Genomic DNA, 18,822 nt, shown 5'->3' with positions numbered 1-18,822 from the left:
GGTAAAGATGTAGAACACTCTTGTGTGGCCACTTCTCTCTCTGTATTGTTCTGTAGCTTAAAAGTAATATTATTATTTTATATTGATTTTTAGAGTTGTTCTGTACTGTGTAGAGTTGTTCTGTTGTTCAGGCTCTTGGTCTTTTGGAAGTAGACTTAATACCCGTGTCACATTTTATGTAAAATAATGGGGATGAAACCATTTTGTGTGCCCAAACATTTTTTATCCTAACAAAGTACATCAAAGGGACTTTGGGAGTATAGGCAGGTCCATGTGATGTCATGACATCACATGTTAGATGCGCAGTGCTCCTCTGGGAACATTTTGAATGGCCAGGATATCATTGTGGGACCCCTTGGGATCTGCTGGGCCCTAGATAGACGCCAAGGTTGCTTTGTGAAAAATCCACCTCTGGTGTGCTCCTTGACTATTGACAATGAAGTCCTGGAATGACGCTTGGTCTTATTGTCATTTTGGTATTGCATCCATCTGTGCAATATACATACATATACTATCTATCTATCTATCTATCTATCTATCTATCTATCTATCTATCTATCTATCTATCATCTTTCTATCTTTTTATCTACAAATATGCAAAGGGACACAAGCACACACACACTCACACACAATTAATTGCACATGGAAACTTCTCTATGGTTGTATCCTTGGTTTTGTGGTCAGACACGAGGAATAACCACCTAGACTTTTAAATCATTATATAAGGGTGGAACAGCTGAATTTCCATCACCACCTCTGCAGGAATTCACAGCTAGAGACTTGTGTCTGTATGAGATTTTTTCCTGGCCTCTGTGACATGACCTAACATTGGCTCCAGTAATCGGAGATGCAGCTTTCAGTTATGTGCTGAGGAATAGTATCCAACCCCAGTGAGATGCTTTCACTGGCAGTAATGGCTCCAGTAAGCAGTTTATAGCATGGCTGTGTATTTATCATAAATGTATTACAGCAAAACAGAGTTGTGGGAAATAGAGAAGCAATGCTGTACCGGAATACACATGAACTGTAGGAGCTTGTAATCTACATACTTTGGTGCAAAACTTGCATGTACTCAATAGGCTTGATGCAGAGTGAGGACTGTGCCAGTTTGCATAGTGTATTGAGCATGAAATCCCTTCCGCTTGCCCAATATATTGTCTGCACACACATGCGGCCAAGCAGATTTGCCTGATTCCAAAACTTAGGCTGGCTTTTGTTTGTATAGATGGGACAGGCATGGTCGAATATATGACAGGTGCAATTCAGGACTCATGCAGACAAAAATGCATATCCATCTGAGATAACCTTATTATTTGCAGACGGAATCAATCAGTGGCGGCTCCGGAGGTAGGGGCGCAGTACGGCTCAAAATTCAAATAGGGGAGACACACCAACTGTCATTCCAAACTGACTTACTGGCAGTTGGTGTGGATCCCCTATTTGAATTTTAAACTTTGCTGCAGCCGCACCTCTGGAGCCGCCTCTGGAACAAAAATGTTCCATGATTCCAAGTACTGGTGAATGGCTGTTTATCAATGCTTTGCTGACGCTGATGATTTCTTTGCCTCTTATGCATAAAATGTGCTTATTTGGTGCATTTAAGCTACACTGGTTCTTTCTACACAAAGAAGAAGCTGTTTATGCTCCGTTAGAAAAAATCAAACAGATTTAATGATGCCTCATAGCAATTTAATTGGGGCAAGTTTGCATGACATATACCAGGCACATGTGCTTATGTTACCGGATGGCATTTATCTTATGGTAGTTCCCACTTTGCATATGGTCCCAATACCAGCTTTTTGAATGGATGCTTGTAGTTGTGCTCCTCCGTACAGCTGTATTTTTTTTTTATCATAGTACATTGAACACTAAAGAAGAGAGAACCAGGTTACAAACCTCTGCGTGATATAACGTTCTCTGTAGATCATTACCTGATAATCTACAGTAGGAGGTGCACTACACAATTTGGAATACAAATAAGTAATGGAGGCGACACATCAGTACTCATTATTTATGCATGAATACATAATATTTATGGTTTTCTGGCCATTTGACAGAGAATATGATTGATAACGCACAAACTTTTCTTTTACTCATGGTTAGTGGTTGGGTGAAGCCATTTATTGTCAAACAACTGAGTTTACTCTTTTTAATTCAAACAGAAACTACTCGATATTGTAAGTGGTAAATTGTGCTAATACACCATCAGACGCCTGTTTTCTCTCCCCAATCTTTCTAAAAAATTTCTATCTGATCCACCAAGTCGGATAATAGAGAATTGAGCTGCCGTTCCACAGACCAAAAAGAGTCACGTGGAAAATAACAACTAATTGAATTATCATTTAAAAAAATGAAGGTTCCTTTAAAGTTTCATATCTTTACAAATTAAGTGTAATCACGTGCCCTTGACCTAGAGCTCTGTTTTTGAATATATATACATACATATATATCGCCACTTCCGCACTCACAACCATCAAATGTCGACAATGGGGTGCTTCCTCTAGAGTAACAGATCCTGTTCCACATATATTAATCCATAGGGACACTTGGGTCCAAATAAGGGCACTCACCAAATTTTTCAATAAAGATGAAAAACTGTTATTACATCACCATTTCTGCAGATTTATCTCCTTACTCGCAGGTAAGTGTTTTGAGGTCGACGTTTCGGCCATGTATGGCTTTTATCAAGACTTAGCAGCTGTTGACAACCATTCAGTTCCAGAGACAAGGCTCCCTGGTCTCTGGAACTGAATGGTTGTCAACAGCTGCTAAGTCTTGATAAAGGCCATATGTGGCCGAAACGTCGACCTCAAAACACTTACCTGCGAGTAAAGAGATAAATCTGTGGAAATGGTGATGTAATAAAAGATTTTCATCTTAATTGAAAAAATTGATGAGTGCCCTTAATTGGACCCAAGTGGCTCAATGGTTTTGATATATATATATATATATATTTATAGCTGATTCACCAGTGTCCTTGCGGTGGAAACAAGGCTTTGGGTCACCAGTGACATCATCAGTAACAGCTACCCGGACTTATGCATATGGTTGCTGTGGCAACCGTGCATTCCTCTATACCAACAAAAACATACAAATAATTATATACTCAAACTTACTCTAACAAATGACGTGTAAAAAAAAGACTATAGAAAATACAAAATGATTAAAAACAAGAGCAGCAACTATCAATGCTTTTGATATTTCAGGAGGGGTTCTGGGTACACAGAAAATAGCCCCCCCCCCCCCCCCCTCCGAGTGTGCCACTATGTTAGGCATTGCACACATCAGTGATATATGTTAGGGCAGAACTTCAATTACTGCATTACAAGTATTTGGTAGTATTTGATTAAATTTCTTATAATACATAAATGGACCAAATTAACACTGGTATGATGACTCATAGTTACGATAACACAATTATTTCCTTCAAGAAAAATAAATGAAACTATGTATATTTTTCATTTCCCAGCCAAACACAAACTTTACAATTCCAATACCAGTTGACCCTTTGATCCATATATCCAGATTTTTTCAGTCATTTTATATTTAATGACATATTTCAACATTGCTTTGCCAGCCAGTGCCTAACAATAATTTTCTATTTGTCCTAGGTATGGTTTCAGAATGCACGAGCCAAATTCAGACGGAACCTTCTGCGACAAGAGAACAATGGGGTGGATAAAACATCAGATTCCACACTTCAGGCTGGAACACCATCAGGACCTGCTTCTGAAATCTCCAATGCCTCTATGAGTCCGTCAACTACCCCAACAACATTAACAGACTTGACTAACCCTACCATGCCAACTGTGACCTCGGTACTGACTTCAGTGCCTGGCAGCATGGACGTACATGAGTCTCGAAGCCCTCCACAAACAACACTCACAAATCTCTTCTGATGACTCTTCGAAAAGTTTCTTTAAAGAAAAGAAATTATTTTTAGTCAATTTCCAAGTGTATTTTAATAAAGACTTTGTTCAATGAATAAATTCAATTTTTTGGGGGAATGGTCTTGAAGAAGAGTTCATTGTACCGCTGTTTCAATAAACTGAAGAATAGCTTGGAAGATGTATCTGCAACACAACATTTGTGTAACTGTACAGTTTTGTGGACTAAACAAGGGAAAGAACCATTAATTTAAGTTGGCTGAATCTTCTGTATTCTCAAAGACTGTTACGTGCCTTATATACTGTCTTATCAACATACATTTTCTCTCTGTATATTTATGACCAGAACAAAATTGTTACAAGTTTGTTACTTTTCAACTAGTCCTAAAAAAGTTAATTTGTTTTAGACACTTTTGGACAGATCTAAGCTCTGAGCGAACAATGTAAAATTTGAGCATTTATAGATAATTTGTTGATTTTTGTCAACGACTTTCAAAGTTTGCACTGGTATCAACATCCAGATGGGTTTATAGAATGCAAATTAATTATGGGAAAGGTGGTTTATTCATAGGGCTCTTCAAATTGTGTAGTGTGATGTGTATCCTTCTTAAATAACCTATTAGAAGGTTTTTTTATGATGTCCTGATCAATGGTCTGACCTTGTCTGCTTCTGGTCCAGTTAATGTGTTTTTATACCATGCATAGTTTATGAAAGAAAACTAATGGCTACTTTGAAAGAAGTGTTAATTATTATGGTTGAAAGATCATCTAAACAAATCAGTAGATTTAATTACTGATGACCCAAAGAAAGACCTCCCACCAATTGGGAGTACTTTGGCTTTGTTTTAAATTTAATAGACAAAATTGTTCACTGTAAAAACTGGTTTCAAATTAGCATAAAGGAAGTAATTAATTTTACATTTTAGATGCTAACCACAGTAGAAAGTAATACAGTATTACTTTTGCAAATATTTCAAATGTTTGGCTGAAAATCACATGTAGCGTTTAGTTTGGTGAATATATTCCCAAGAGGGGGAAAATGATGGCAAGGTTAATCGCACACCCAAAATAAAACAGACCAGAACAAGATTCAACAAAATGCTCAACTCTACTGTACCTCATAATTTATACCAAGTAACTCTAGATAAATGAATTACCGTATAAAAGTTTTCCAATTCATCCCTCCATGAGGTCTTGATTAGGAAACAATTTTTTTTGGGGTTCTCTCTTCAGAGTCTTTAATCTATAATTCATTTAGAAATGATCACAGTCAATAATATTACGGGCTAAAACAAATTGAAATGTGGTCAGTAAATCCAAGCTCTTCTACAAAATGTTTTGTGCACCAACTGCACTTGGTCATTTCAGAAACAAATTTTAGGACTTCTGGTTGTAGATCCAGCCCTGGAACCTGTGAAATCAACAAACCCATTTTGTTCAGCCTTCATCATACTCATAATAATTGTCTGAAATGCACATGAAGTATGAAAATTAGGAAATAGCAAAAGAATCCACCATTTTATATCATATCCTCTCAGTGCCACACCCACCACAAAAAAACACTATGTAATATTTTATATGCCAACCCTGCCTCTTAATGAGCCACCAGAAGTATTTAGAAATTATGCCCTTTAAGACTAAATGCGTACTTAGTTAGTGTTTATTAATATAATTGGTAAAGCCAATTCACACCAACCTTGTATAAATTAATGGCCTGTGTGTAATTTTTTTTGTAAAGTTTTGTTTGGTCTCAAAAAAAAAAAAAAGGTATAAAGCAGGAAAAATTGATTCTAATAAACAAAAGCTGCTTCGTTTATTTTGTTTTGGGCCCATTCCATTTCTTAGCACAGTGGTACCCTGACTCTCTGGTTCTTGTCGATCTATCGTCATACTTAATTACCACTTGATTAACCAGAGGTTGAGTAAAGGGGCTGTTGACCGAAAAGATGAGCCAAGACTGCTTTAGCATATTGTGATATTTTCCCTCTATTTGTTATGTTGGATAAGGTCAGAACAATTCTCAGATGTTGATGAATCTTTTGGATGGATAATTTTACCTCAGCAATGCTTAATTTTTAAGATAGAATGAACGTATGCCTTTTTTGTTCTTGTTTAATACAGAAACGTTAGTGTTCTTGATATGAAGAATAAATTTTGGCCGTGACATAAGTAATGGTTGTATAGAATTTGAATCGTTATTATTATTATTTTACATTGCCTCACATGTTTCATTATCATGGTGTCCACACAATGGCAATATTGATGTATCCAGTGGAATTACTTCACAAAATGTGTAATTTTTTTTAAAATATACCAGAAAACATTTTTTTTTTATTTGACTGCATTTTTTACACATTCTATTTTTATGGTGCAGTTTATTTTAGTAAATGGATTCACAGAGTACCCAATGGGATGAACCTCACAAGGCTAAAAACATACGAAATGTATAAATTTGTATCTGATTCTGGAATAGCTGTCAGTTTGAAGAATACGAATATGATCCTCTCAGCATTTTATAACATTCATCAGTAGAATGACAGAAATGAATAAGTTCTTAAATAATTCCCCGAACAAATCTACATAAAAGCCTTACAGTGGGACTTCCTTCTACTCACAAGAGCAGACATTTTGTGGGCTCAATGAAAATTCATTATAATGCAGACTATAAAATTCACTAGAACTAATGTCACTGATGCATGAGGCACTACCGGGTGTTGCCGTAACTTCTAAATAGTAACACGTACAGTCTAGTTATCAGTTGTTACTAGTCTTAGATGGTTATCAAACCAATCAGCTTCTAACTGTAATCTTTCAATCACATGGCAGGTGCTAATTGGTTGGAGAACCACTGCTTGGTAAATCTGCCCCTAAAGGCCCATACACAGTGGAAGATCATCTTTCCAATCTGTCTGGTTGGAATGAAAATCTGGAAATTTATGGGAATTTTTTACCATCAACCATTTGCTTCCAAATGCTGGAAAATGGACAAAAACAGTCACCTGCATAAAGGCCCATACACACTAGATCAGTGGTTCCCAACCTGGGGTACTAGTACCCCTGGGGGTACTCTGCAGACCAGTTGGGGGTACTTGAAAATAATATTGGTAATGGCGGAAGATGAAAAAAAGTATTTCGATGGCAGAAGACGACCCATTGCCATGGAGAAGAACCATGTTTTGTCACTTACGGTTCTGTCTTCAGCCTCATCAGCATCATCAGTGTCTTCTGGTGCTTTTGCCTGACCAGCAATCCATGGGGAGCTTCCCATGCTGCCTTCAGACATCAGCGATCATCTGCCCTGCGTTGACACAGGTGGAAGAAGCAGCGGCATTAATCCTACAGGTGTAAATGGGAACCCTGGAGACAATACACAACCAGCAGCCAGACACGGAAGGGCACGATTCCTGTCCACATACGCATACCACTTACTTCCACTCCACTCATAAGTACTGTCTATTTTTCAAATTGAGAGGGGGGTACTATTCAATAAAAAGCCTAATCAAGGGGTACAGTAGAGAAAAAAGGTTGGGAACCACTGCACTAGATTGATGATATCAATCTCGTTCAGAAAAGGGCTTCTGAATGATATTGATGGCACTATCTTCTAGTGTGTATGCCTAATATCTTAATATCTTTAACAGTGCGCCCCCCCCCCCACTCATTTTTAACGATATTGACATCTTCCGGACATGCAGGTCAATCTGCCAATATTGCTCATGCCATTTGCACCCATCGCTCAGTGTGGATGCACAATATCTTTCATGATCAGCCCAAGGGAAATTGTTCACCAATATCTTTCGTCTTTCATATCTTCTAGTGTGTATGGGCCTTGAATTGATCAATTTGTCTGTACGACCAATTTGTGTCTGTTTTCCTTGTTTAGGAGCAAATGATCAATGATTATAATAATAATAATAATAATGATAATAAATTGCTCCCAAAACGTTCCAGATTTTCATTTTAACCAGCCAGATTGGAAAGATAATCTGGTACTTGTGTAGTTTCACGGCGCCACCATGGCGCCGTGCTACTTCCGGGTTCTACGCTCGCCACAAACTATGTTAAAAAAAGTAACTTAACTCCATGCCAACATGGATAGTTCATACCTCCACTATCCATGTTGGCATGGAGTTGATTTTAAATAGCGTGGGGAGTGTAGCGAGCCACCGAGCCCGCAGTGTGGGCGAGCAAAGCGAGCCCCGCAAGGGGACTCAGACGCACGGCGCCATAGTGGCACCGTGGAACTACACAAGTACCGATAATCTTCTAGTGTGTATGGGCCTTTAGAGGACTGAATGCACATGTGGGAATTCCAATAGAAATGAATTAATACCACACAGGTGGTGTTGATGGTAGTGCCTGAAAACTCATGAAAGAATGTATTATCTTAAGGGTGGTATATTTATTGACACTAGTACAATAGCAAGAGTCTGACTTAGAGCATACCTCCCAAAATGTGAAACTGAAAAGGAGCGTGACCTTGTGAGGAAATGGGCACGGCCTGAACCAGTTTCTATTAAGGGTGCACTTTCACTCCTACAGATGCTGGGCTGTGCCCACGCCCTCTCTGTACTGTAAACAGATGTCCGCCAATAGGACGGGTAAGGGTTGTAAAAAACACAAAGAGAACATACACAGAACATAGGAATAGAAAAGACACAGAACATAGGAATACAAAAAGTTGGAAATAAAGTTTGAATTATATAGAACCAATTAGTATTATTATTATCATCTATTTATATGGCACCACAAGGGTTCCGCAGCACCTAACAATACATAAATGAGCAAATAAAACAAATAATACCCCTTTCACACTGCAGCTCTTAACCGGTATATTGCCGATTTTTTAGCCTTTTAAAACGGTTAGAGCTGCAGTGTGAAAGCGCCAGTCTGCAGTTACCGGTTACAAATAACCGATATTTGCAAACGGGTAAAAAGCAGAGTCCTACACGGTTCAGAGCCGTTTTTTATGCAGTGTGAATGGCTCTGAACCGGTATATAGGACTCAGGCAGTAGCTATGAGAGCGCAGTGCATATGTAATGAACCACTCATTACATATGTGCATATGTAATGAGTGCAGTGCATATGTAATGAGCCGATTATTACGCATGTGCATATGTAATGAGCCGCTCATTCATATGCACTGCTCTCATTACATATGTGCATATGTAATGAGCAGCTCATTCATATGCACTGCTCTCATTACATATGTGCATATGTAATGAGCGGCTCATTACATATGCACTATGCTGTCTTATAGCAACTGTCTGTCCTGCATTAGCACTGCAAACCTGCTTGAGACCCGGTATTTATGTGCGGTGTGAAAGGGGTTTAAAACGGTAATATACTGTTTTAAATACCGGGTCTCAAAAGTTTAGGCAATGTGAAACCAGCATAAATTACAGAACAAGACAATTTAGGACAAGTACATGGTGAATAAGGATATTTGAATTGGGACAGGACACGGAAGCAATTATCAGGGTGGCAGAGATCTATATGTATACATTGTCATATTTTCTAAGAAAAGCACATGAGGAGAGAGGGCCCTGCTCGTGACATTCTAAAGGGGAGGGTCAGACAGACAGGAGTGACACAGAAGGGGTAGAAGTGAGTGTCACGATCCTCGGCACGGCGATTCCCCAGATATGCCACTATGCCAATCCCTGCCACGTTACAACGTTACTGGATACCAGAGCGAGAGTGTATCTCAACACAATCGCCGCCACCAACCACTAGTAATGAGTTTTAGGATCTACTCCAAGGCAGTCTAATGGCTTCTGCCTGCACACAAAATTATTAATATTATGATAGGGCTCTTTCAGAGACTTGGGTGAATAACAACAGACACCGGGACTAAAATTAAGAATATTTAATTTAAATTGGACACTTCAAGCTCATGTTACAGAAAAAAAAGGTTACACGATATATTGCTAAAAGTCACAAGTAAAAGACACAAAGTAAAACAACACATACTGTAAGGCAAAAAACCTATAGGACATAAAAACTATATTATATTATTATACATTTACATTTCCTATGATCTGCAGTCAACCACACTCAAGGACCTTTGAAAACAATTGTAAAATCAGAACTAAATCCCTATGAATGATATACTGCCTATAAAACCTTAGAGACATAGGACCAAGGTTTAAAGTGGTTCTGGAGAGTTGGTCAAACTTGTTCTCTCTGCCCCCTAATCCCCCCTTCCTTTCCTCCCCTTATTGGGCAGAGCCGGGGCCAGTGGTAGGGTTTTTTGCATCCCCCTGCAAACTATACGGCTTTACTGTTAGAATTAGTGTGCAAGGCAATGGTATAGGTTCCACCCCAGCTCACCCCCCACACTTTAACCCATGTCTAAGACCATCAATGGAAAATGGGAATGAAATGGTTGACTTGACAGTACTTGGGGCGGGGGTGGGGTGGTGGTGGTGGTGGTGGTGGTGGTGTTGTATCAGAGCATAGAGAGAGATAAATCAGCTAGTAACTGTCCTTTTACAGGCTGTTTTTGAAAAATGTCAGAAGTTGAATAGTTAGAGTGCTTTATCTCTCCTCATCTCTCTCCATGCTTTGTTACATACCCCTTAAAATGTTATTCTTCAAGTTTGACACTGGACCACATGTGATCTATTATAATAATCCTCTGTTCCACTGGAATTTCTGAAAACTTGATGGTACAATCAGGATTATCAAATAATGGTTAATGGTTGCGTAAAAAGAACAGTAGGAGACATATATATTGTATACCGGTTAGGAAGGTAAAACCTTATCATGTGTAATATAATTGTATTGAGTGTCAAGGGACCTGCAAGACTTGATTCTCGTTCCTGATCAGAGGTCGAGTCATGCTACATTTAGCAACTTCCATAATGTTTTACCTGGGTTCACGCTCCAAGATTCTAGAAGAAAAGAAAAGAATAACGATTAAGCCAGAGTGCTGAACAATTCTTCATTTAGGTATTGTAAATGTGCATTCTCTTCTCACCCTTAATAAATGTATTGAGAGTTTTTACATGACCTAAGGATTAATTAGGAATAAATTCATTAATTGGCCTTTGGTCGTTTTTGAAAAACTTGAGCACCCACATGAGTAGGCCGCATCTCTGAGGAGTGTGCCACACTTACCTGTGCATGACCTTATTGTTTTTCAGTTGCACTTGAAGAACTCCTGGCACTTGTAAAATGCCACAAGTGCCACAAGTGACACTCAAAAAACTCCATTCTTTTTATTACACATTCACAGTTAATCAGTCGGAATTTTTTGCTTAAAACATGAACATACGTCCAATTACAAATTATTCAAAATGTAATTAATAATTAAAATAACTGGTAATGCCAATAGTACTCTGCTTTGTGGAATAAAGTTAGGGACACTCTGAAAGGGACGGCACCCCATTGCAATCCATTCGCAAAAGACAAAACATCAAACAGAATCATTGCTGATATCAGAGATCCATCCAAAAAAAGCCTGGGCACACCTGCATTTTTTCAAAAACACACAGAAAACACCAGATTTCCACCCATAAACACTAGCTTATATTTTCCCATCTGCGCCATTCTATGGCTTCCACTAATCTTCCCAAGAATCTGGCTGGAAGAGGTCATCGCTGACTTCAGAGACCATGAAAAACACCTGGGAACGTCGGAATTTTCACATACACACCCAGGAAACACCATGTTTCCACACCTAAACGCCAGCTTCCTGTCAATCAAACTGCGACTACTGTGTGACATCTACTGTATGCACAGGGATATGTTTTTGCTATTTAGTCCTTCACATGTGGAGTTGTACAATAATCGCTTGATTTGCATATTCTCTGATTAGGGATCAAGGCTGGATTAGGCCCATGGCTACTCATTACTCATTTTGATATGGGAACATTTTAGTGATGAGTGCGTCCGGATTGCAGAAATCTGGACGCTTCCGAACATCTGGATCCGAGCTGCGATCCGAGCACTGTTCGGGATTTTCCGCCAGGCTCGGATTTCAGAAGGAGGCAAAACGTCATCATCCTGGCATCATATTCCTGCGAGATCCGGATCCATATTATTCCCCACAACGTGCTGCCCATCCTCACTCTGGTATTGGAGAGGATTGAGGGAGGTTGTGTCTCTCTGTCTCTCTGGGAAGTTGGCATGGGGTGGCGACCTAGTCACAGTGGTGGTGTCCTGTGGTGTCTTGTGCTGTCCAGTGCTGTGGTACTTTGCTGTGTGCTGACAGTGCTGGTGTCCTGTGCTGTCTAGTGCTGGTATCCTGTGCTGTTGTATAAGTCCAATGCAGTGCTGTTGTGCTGTCTAATGCTACCATTAAGTCCAGTCGTACTGCCGTTAAGTCCAGTACTGTCGTTAAGTCCAATGGTACTGCCATTAAGTCCAGTTCCGCCGTTAAGTCCAGTGGTACTGCCGCTAAGTCCAGTGGTACCGCTAAGTCCTGTGGTATTGTGGTTAAGTCCAGTGGTACATCTGAAAGCTTTATAAGTCCAGTAACAGTCCAGTGGTACTGCCATTTAGTCCAGTGGAACTGCCATTAAGTCCAGTGGTACTGCCGCTAAGTCCAGTGGTACTGCTAAGTCCAGTGGTATTATCGTTAAGTCCAGTGGTACAGCCAAAAGCTTTATAAGTCCAGTAACAGTCCAGTGGTACTGTCAGTTATTTAATCCATATAATTTTTTCAGGCTTTGCCGTGTGTGTGGTTTAGGGGTACACTCTCCTGTGCCGCATATTATTATAACTACAGAAAGATAATGGAAACTTTTTTTTGGAGGATAAAATAGTGAAAGAACAAGAACCACTTCCTCCTAGTGCTAAAGCTGCTGCCATTAGTCAGGATATAGAACAAGAAATTCCAGCAACGTCTTCTGCCAAGGACAATGCCCAATGTCATCATAGAGGGCATGTAATATCCAAAGTGACAAAGTTAAGTAACACTAAGAAAAAAACAACAATAAATGTAAATCGTTTGAGGAGAAACATAAGCTTGCCAATATGTAATTTACGACACAGAGTGGCAAGGAACAGCTAAGGCCCCTTCTATGTTCATAACTAGTGGTTCAGCTTCTCATGACTATATAGGCTCTCCTCCTCCCACCACTAGAAAATTTAAGAGAGTTATGCCGTCATCAAAAACAGCAAACAACTATGCCTTCTAAAGTCATGGTATCACAAAACACCAAGGAGAGTCCAAGGGTGTTGGTGGTTTGCGATGCCTGACCATCCCATCATTGTGCGGGAAGAGGTGGCTCCTTCCACCATTTGCAGTACACCCTCTGCATATGCTGGAAGGATCACCCACAGATCCTGATATTGAAGGTGTCACTGTTGAAGTACACCAGGAGGAGGATATTAATGTAGCTGGTGATGAGGAGGAAGTTGACGAGGATTCTGATGGTGATGTGGTTTGTTTAAATCAGGCAGCGGGGGTGGTGGTGGGGATGTGGAGGAGACAGTTGTTGTTTATGGGATGAAAAAGCCCATAGTCAAGCCTGGGCAGAAGACCAATAAATCTACTTCTTCGGTCTGGAAATATTTTTATCCAAATCCCGGCAACAATTGTGTTTGTGCTGCTCACTTGTGTCGCTAAACATAGTCATCCAGCTACCTCGGTGCAACCTTTTGGCCTAAAAACAATATTGTGAGGTGTTCAGAAGAGACTGGAAATGAATGTTATTGAGGTTATTAATAGCGTAGAAGCAAAAACAACCCCAAATTCTGCAATTATAGCGGTTGCTATGTTTTTTTTTTCCAAACAAATCCACACCCAAAACCCGGAAGGGTGGTTTTGGCAAAACATATCCATACCCAAAACCCGAAGAAGATCCAGACCCAAAACTCAAAAAATGGCCGGTGCACATCCCTAGAACATATGTTCATCTGGCTAGGTGAACCAAAAGTAAATTGGTTTACTGTTAGCTAAAAGGGAATACGAATATCTACTTTAAGAAACTGGCCTGTAAAATTTTTGAATTGTTTAAATAGTCAGATAAAAGACTTTCCATCTGAAGTAAAATATCTTCTCTCATATGCCCTTATTCAGATCTGATCACAGTACAAATTTGTTCTCAAAATGGGCAAAACCATGTGCACTGCAGGTGGGGCAGATGTAACATGTGTACAGAGAGTTAGATTTGCGTGAGTTATTATGTTTCTGTGCAGGGTAAATACTGGCTGCAATATTTTTACACTGCAATTTAGATTTAAGTTTCAACACACCCCATCCAAATTTAACTCTCTCTGCACATGATAAAACTGCCCAACCTGCAATGCACATGGTTTTGCCCATTTTGAGAACAAATTTGTACTGTGATCAGATTTGAATAAGGGCCATAATGACAACTTGCTGAAGTATTCACTAGTGTGTTTGTCCACTGAGATGTCTTTATGTCTCCATAGTCTGTGAAGGAACCATCATAACAGCACTGCAACTATCATGAGAAATGTTGAAAAGTGCAGATGTGGGTGTGGGGTTTATGTTGTGAGAAGGGCCAAATTTAAATTATGTGGGGGCCCTAGAAAACAAACTTGTGGTGGCCCCTATCAATAAAAGTTATATACAGTAACAGCGGTTATAAAAATAAAGTATCATTTATAAATTAAAATTGTGATTGTGTTCAATTCCTTAAGAAGATTTATTATTTTTTTGAAACCCAAAATGCAATTCGCACTTTACAAAATGTACCCTAATGTTCCAAATATCTTGCATAAAATAAAGAATAACACAATATATTGGCATCGGCAGTTACCTATTAATCCATTACATATGTTCTAAGTATTTTTGTATGAATCTTTGGTGCATAGAAATAACATTAGTTATGGATTACCAAAAAATGGGAAGAAAATGGGACTCCTAATTCAGTTGTTAAAATTAAAGGACATATACATTATTATTATTAACACATTACAGGTTGAGTATCCCTTATCCGAAATGCTCAGGACCAGGAGCATTTTAGATAAGGGATTTCTTCGGTTCTTGGAATTTTTTCCCCCATACTTACCTGGTCCCCTGGTGGTGCCCCGATGGTCCCCTGACCTCCACAGTGTCCCCTGGTGTCCGCGGTGATTTTCAGGATCCTCTTCCGCAGCATCTCCAGTCCCAGGGGTGCATTCCGCCACAAATACAGAATGTTGTTAAATTTGACTTAATTACAAAATCACTGTGTTGTGATTCTTCATAGAATATATTGCCATTGACTTGTTCTCCCTTGTTTTTTTTTTTTATTGAATCCTGTTCAAAAAGGGGGTGCAGACCTAGGACCAGAGCCGGATTAACAATGGGCTTTCCAACGAGACCAGCCCCGCGTCGCTAGCCCCCCAGGAACCGGAGATACCGCCAGGCAAACCTGGAACGTTTTCCCCATAGGATAACATGGGACCCGCTAATTCCGACCTCCACCCAGTTCCAACGGCTGCCAGTTCCCCCTACAGCATCACAGAAACTCGAGGTTGATCTCAGTCGAACACAAATCGCTGGGCCTTCAATCTGATACCTGGTCCATATGGGTTCATTGGTTCTAGAGATATTGCAGGTAAAACAATTTTTTTTTCATTTCTGAAATGTAATTTCAGGGCTGTTCATGTTGTTTTAGGACAGATTTCTCTAGAACCAAACGGCCCAGTTTCACGGGACCAAAATCATTCGAAGGCTACATGTAAATGGGTCAGTTGGTTCCAAAGATATAGCTGGTTGTTTAAAGGGGGTGTGGGTGGTTTTCTCTGCCCCTCACACCAGAAAATGCAGGGACTAGGCTGGTGTAAAAGGGGCCAGTCCGAGAATGTCCCTGCATGGTCCTGGGACCATATTCGCTGCATTTTCTGATATGAAAGGGGTATTATTTCAAATAGCCGGGACATGCAGTGCTCTGAATACAGCCGGGCAGCCCCCTGCTCTCTGCCCGGCTGTTAATGGCTGTCATTTCTGCCCGGCGGCGACTGTCCCCCAGTTACCGCGAGCATGTATTCCCCCTTGGCAATGAGCATGGAACCCCTGGCAATGAGCATGGAACCCCTGGCAATGAACATGGAACCCCTGGCAATGAACATGTAGGTAAGCAATACTTATGTAGCATAATTTTAAATAGGCATTATGGTGTTTGGCATAATACGTAATGGAGATTATGGTGTGAGGCTTAACATGTAATGGGCATTATGGTGTACATTTTTAATGTGCGCCTTTGGCGCGCAATGCCCCTGTTTATGAAGCATATTGTGCATTATTGCTCAATCTGTTTGGTATAGTGCAGGCATGTCCAAACTATGGCCCTCCAGCTGTGAAACTACAAGTCCCATCATGCATTGCCACAGTTTTGCAATTAGGGAATGCTAAAACTATGTCAAGGTTTGCTGGGACGTGTAGTTTCACAACAGCTGGAGGGCCACTATTTGGACATGCCTGGTATAGTGTGTATTTTGGCTCAATCCATGTGGCAAAATGTGAATTTTGCCTTAATCTGTGTGGCCTAACGTGAATTTTGACTCAATCTGTGTGCCATAGTTTGAATTTTTGCTCAATCGGTGTGAATTTTGTCTCATTCCATGTGGCATAATGTGTAAGAAGCAAGTACAGTATAAGGGGTTACTATTGTGTTGCATGATTTGTATAAGGGGTACATGGTGTGGTAAACTTAGGTTACCACATAAAAGGTGCTGACATATTGTCTACCAAGTTTTGGCTTTCAGTCTTTGTTTTATGACTGGAGTGCCGCCTCACCCCGCAAGTATCTTAGGACATCGGCATCCTGCGGGTGCACCTTTGGAGGGCACCCACCAATATATCTCCCTGCATTGTTCCTATGCCAGCCCCCTGCCTTTTCCAGGCATATATAATTAGTTGAAAGTATTTACACAAATAGAGACACACCCATGAGCAGACCACCCAAACAGAACACTGGTCACGCCCCCACATTATTAGGTGCTGGCCACAACCCCTATTATTGCGCACAATAGGCCCTTGATCATTTTCAGCTCCAGGCCCATTTAGACCTTAATCTGGCTCTGCCTAGGACAACCAAAATATACAACAAAATATATAGAAAGAAAAGGGGTTGTGTAGGGTGAGCTCAAACAAATCAATGTTAAAATGTGACTTTTAATTCGTTGATTAAAAGTCACATTTTCACATTGATTTGTGTGCGGCCACCCTTTTCTTTCTATATAGTTTTGTGATAAAAAATTAAACAAGAATATAAATGCAAAACAGTTTCTTAAAATAAAACATAAATGTAAGATCTACTATAACATACATTTCGTATAAACTGTACATGAGGAATGGAAAGAATGGCTGAACAATTCCCAGTAGCACAGGGACTCAGCATGGATTGCAAAAGCAACATTTTCTATAATGGGCAAAACAATGCTGCACTGCAGGTGGGACAGATGTAACATGTGCAGAGAGTTGGATTTGGGTGAGGTGTGTTCAGACTGAAATCCAAATTACAGTGTAAGAATAAAGCAGCCAGTATTTACCCTGCACAGAAACAAAATAACTCACCCAAATCTAATTCTCTCTGCACATTACATCTGACCCATGTGGCTTTGCATTTGTGAAAGATTTTGCTTTTAAAATCCAAGTTAAACCAGGCCCAAATTCTGAATAACAAAAACACTTTTAGTAGGGCCAGGGTAACAATGGGCAGTGGCAAATGCAGGATATTTAGAGGGGGGTTTCCAAATGTACCCAAAAATCTTCCACTCTGCAGCACATTGGAGTAATTACGGGATTCTGGGGGAATGGTAACAGCCCTGAAAATTGTGTTTTTTATACACTGGATACTGTATGAAATAGAGCAATAATATTTAACAGTACAGATGGTCTGTAGTATAGTTTCATACATTTAAATAAGATAAGTGGTCAGGAAAACCAGTACTGCACTTTCTAAGCTCACAATCTCCCAATTCATGGTAAGGCTCCTGTCTCTTCCTCCTGGCAGCTGCTCTCTGGTCCATTGCGATGTTTGAGGGCTCAGATCCGCACATACAGTAAATGTGGTAGAAGAAGCTGGTACACTGGGCATGTGCAGCAGCTCCGCTCTGTCCCTTACACTGCATGATGTGGTGGTAGCTCTACTGATCATATTATATACCAGTGCTATTGTCATAAGTTAAGGCACTTGCCAAGAGGAGGGGGGTTTCTGGGCAACAACCAGAAACCCCCCAGCTTTTGCATATGATGGGACAGATGGAGCTCCATCTCCAGGCCTCCACATAAAAATAACACCATCATTAGAACATTATTGTGACCTGCTGCCTGGCTACAGTAGCTACACATTTTTTTTAATAATATGTTTTCTAGTTTTCTAATAAAGGTACGCAAATATTAAAATGTACGTATTTATGGAGACAGTGGGCTTATAGTGTAGATGTAGACACTCACGTGACCGCGTTGTCGTATATCTGGGGAGGTTTAGATTGGTCCAACCTCCATCTTTGGACCGATCCCTCTAGCGATATCCAGGACTTCTACTGCCGAGTTGATTGGACAACACTGGGACTTTCATTGATTGGTACAGTGCAGGCTATATTTGATATTTTGGGCTTTACAGATTCAGCACGTGATCCTGAGCCCTAATTGTTTTTAATGTTTTAAATACATTGTTTATTAAAACTGTTCTATCAATTGATTCGCTTGCCATTGTGTATTATTGTGAGGGCTGCTTCCCCCCCGTTTTCTTTTTTGCTATTCAGTAGGGGTTTTGACCACTCCCCATCAAGCAGCCGCTCTAAGAGGGCAACATGTGATTTAGCGCTCAGTAATTAACGTTTGTTAATTCATTTCCTGTGCTAGAGTGAGTCTGGAGTCCCTGGACTCTGAACAAGGTTCCCGAACGTTGCCCCCGCTCCTGGCAACCCCATGTGTGTCGCTGCTCCTATTTACCTTATGTGTGCTTCTGCCCACCCCATGTATGCCCCTGTCCACCCTATGTGTGCCTCTGTCCACCTCATGTG

General features: G+C 40.2%; 2 protein-coding genes across 5 annotated transcripts in view; one reads left to right on the top strand and one right to left on the bottom strand.

The window, feature by feature from the left end:
* LHX2 (LIM homeobox 2) overlaps positions 1-6,056 on the top strand; it is a 50,278-nt gene extending 44,222 nt beyond the window's left edge. For all 3 annotated transcript variants that reach the window (XM_083161008.1, XM_083161009.1, XM_083161007.1), the window contains exon 5: positions 3,612-6,056. In XM_083161008.1, the coding sequence (XP_083017134.1) occupies positions 3,612-3,899 (288 nt within the window). In that variant the 3' untranslated portion in view covers positions 3,900-6,056. The remainder of the gene's footprint in view (positions 1-3,611) is intronic.
* Positions 6,057-9,379: 3,323 nt separating this feature from the next.
* Positions 9,380-18,822, bottom strand: part of LOC146037090 (uncharacterized) — a 39,937-nt gene continuing 30,494 nt past the window's right edge. For both annotated transcript variants that reach the window (XM_083161006.1, XM_083161005.1), the window contains one exon: positions 9,380-10,784. The gene's annotated coding sequence lies outside the window, so the exon portion shown is untranslated. The remainder of the gene's footprint in view (positions 10,785-18,822) is intronic.

Source organism: Crinia signifera, chromosome 9 (genome assembly GCF_055691185.1).
Source record: "Crinia signifera chromosome 9, ASM5569118v1, whole genome shotgun sequence".
Taxonomy (NCBI): domain Eukaryota; kingdom Metazoa; phylum Chordata; class Amphibia; order Anura; family Myobatrachidae; genus Crinia; species Crinia signifera.
Note: the sequence above shows the minus strand (reverse complement) of the source record. Positions and strands in the feature narration are given on the sequence as shown.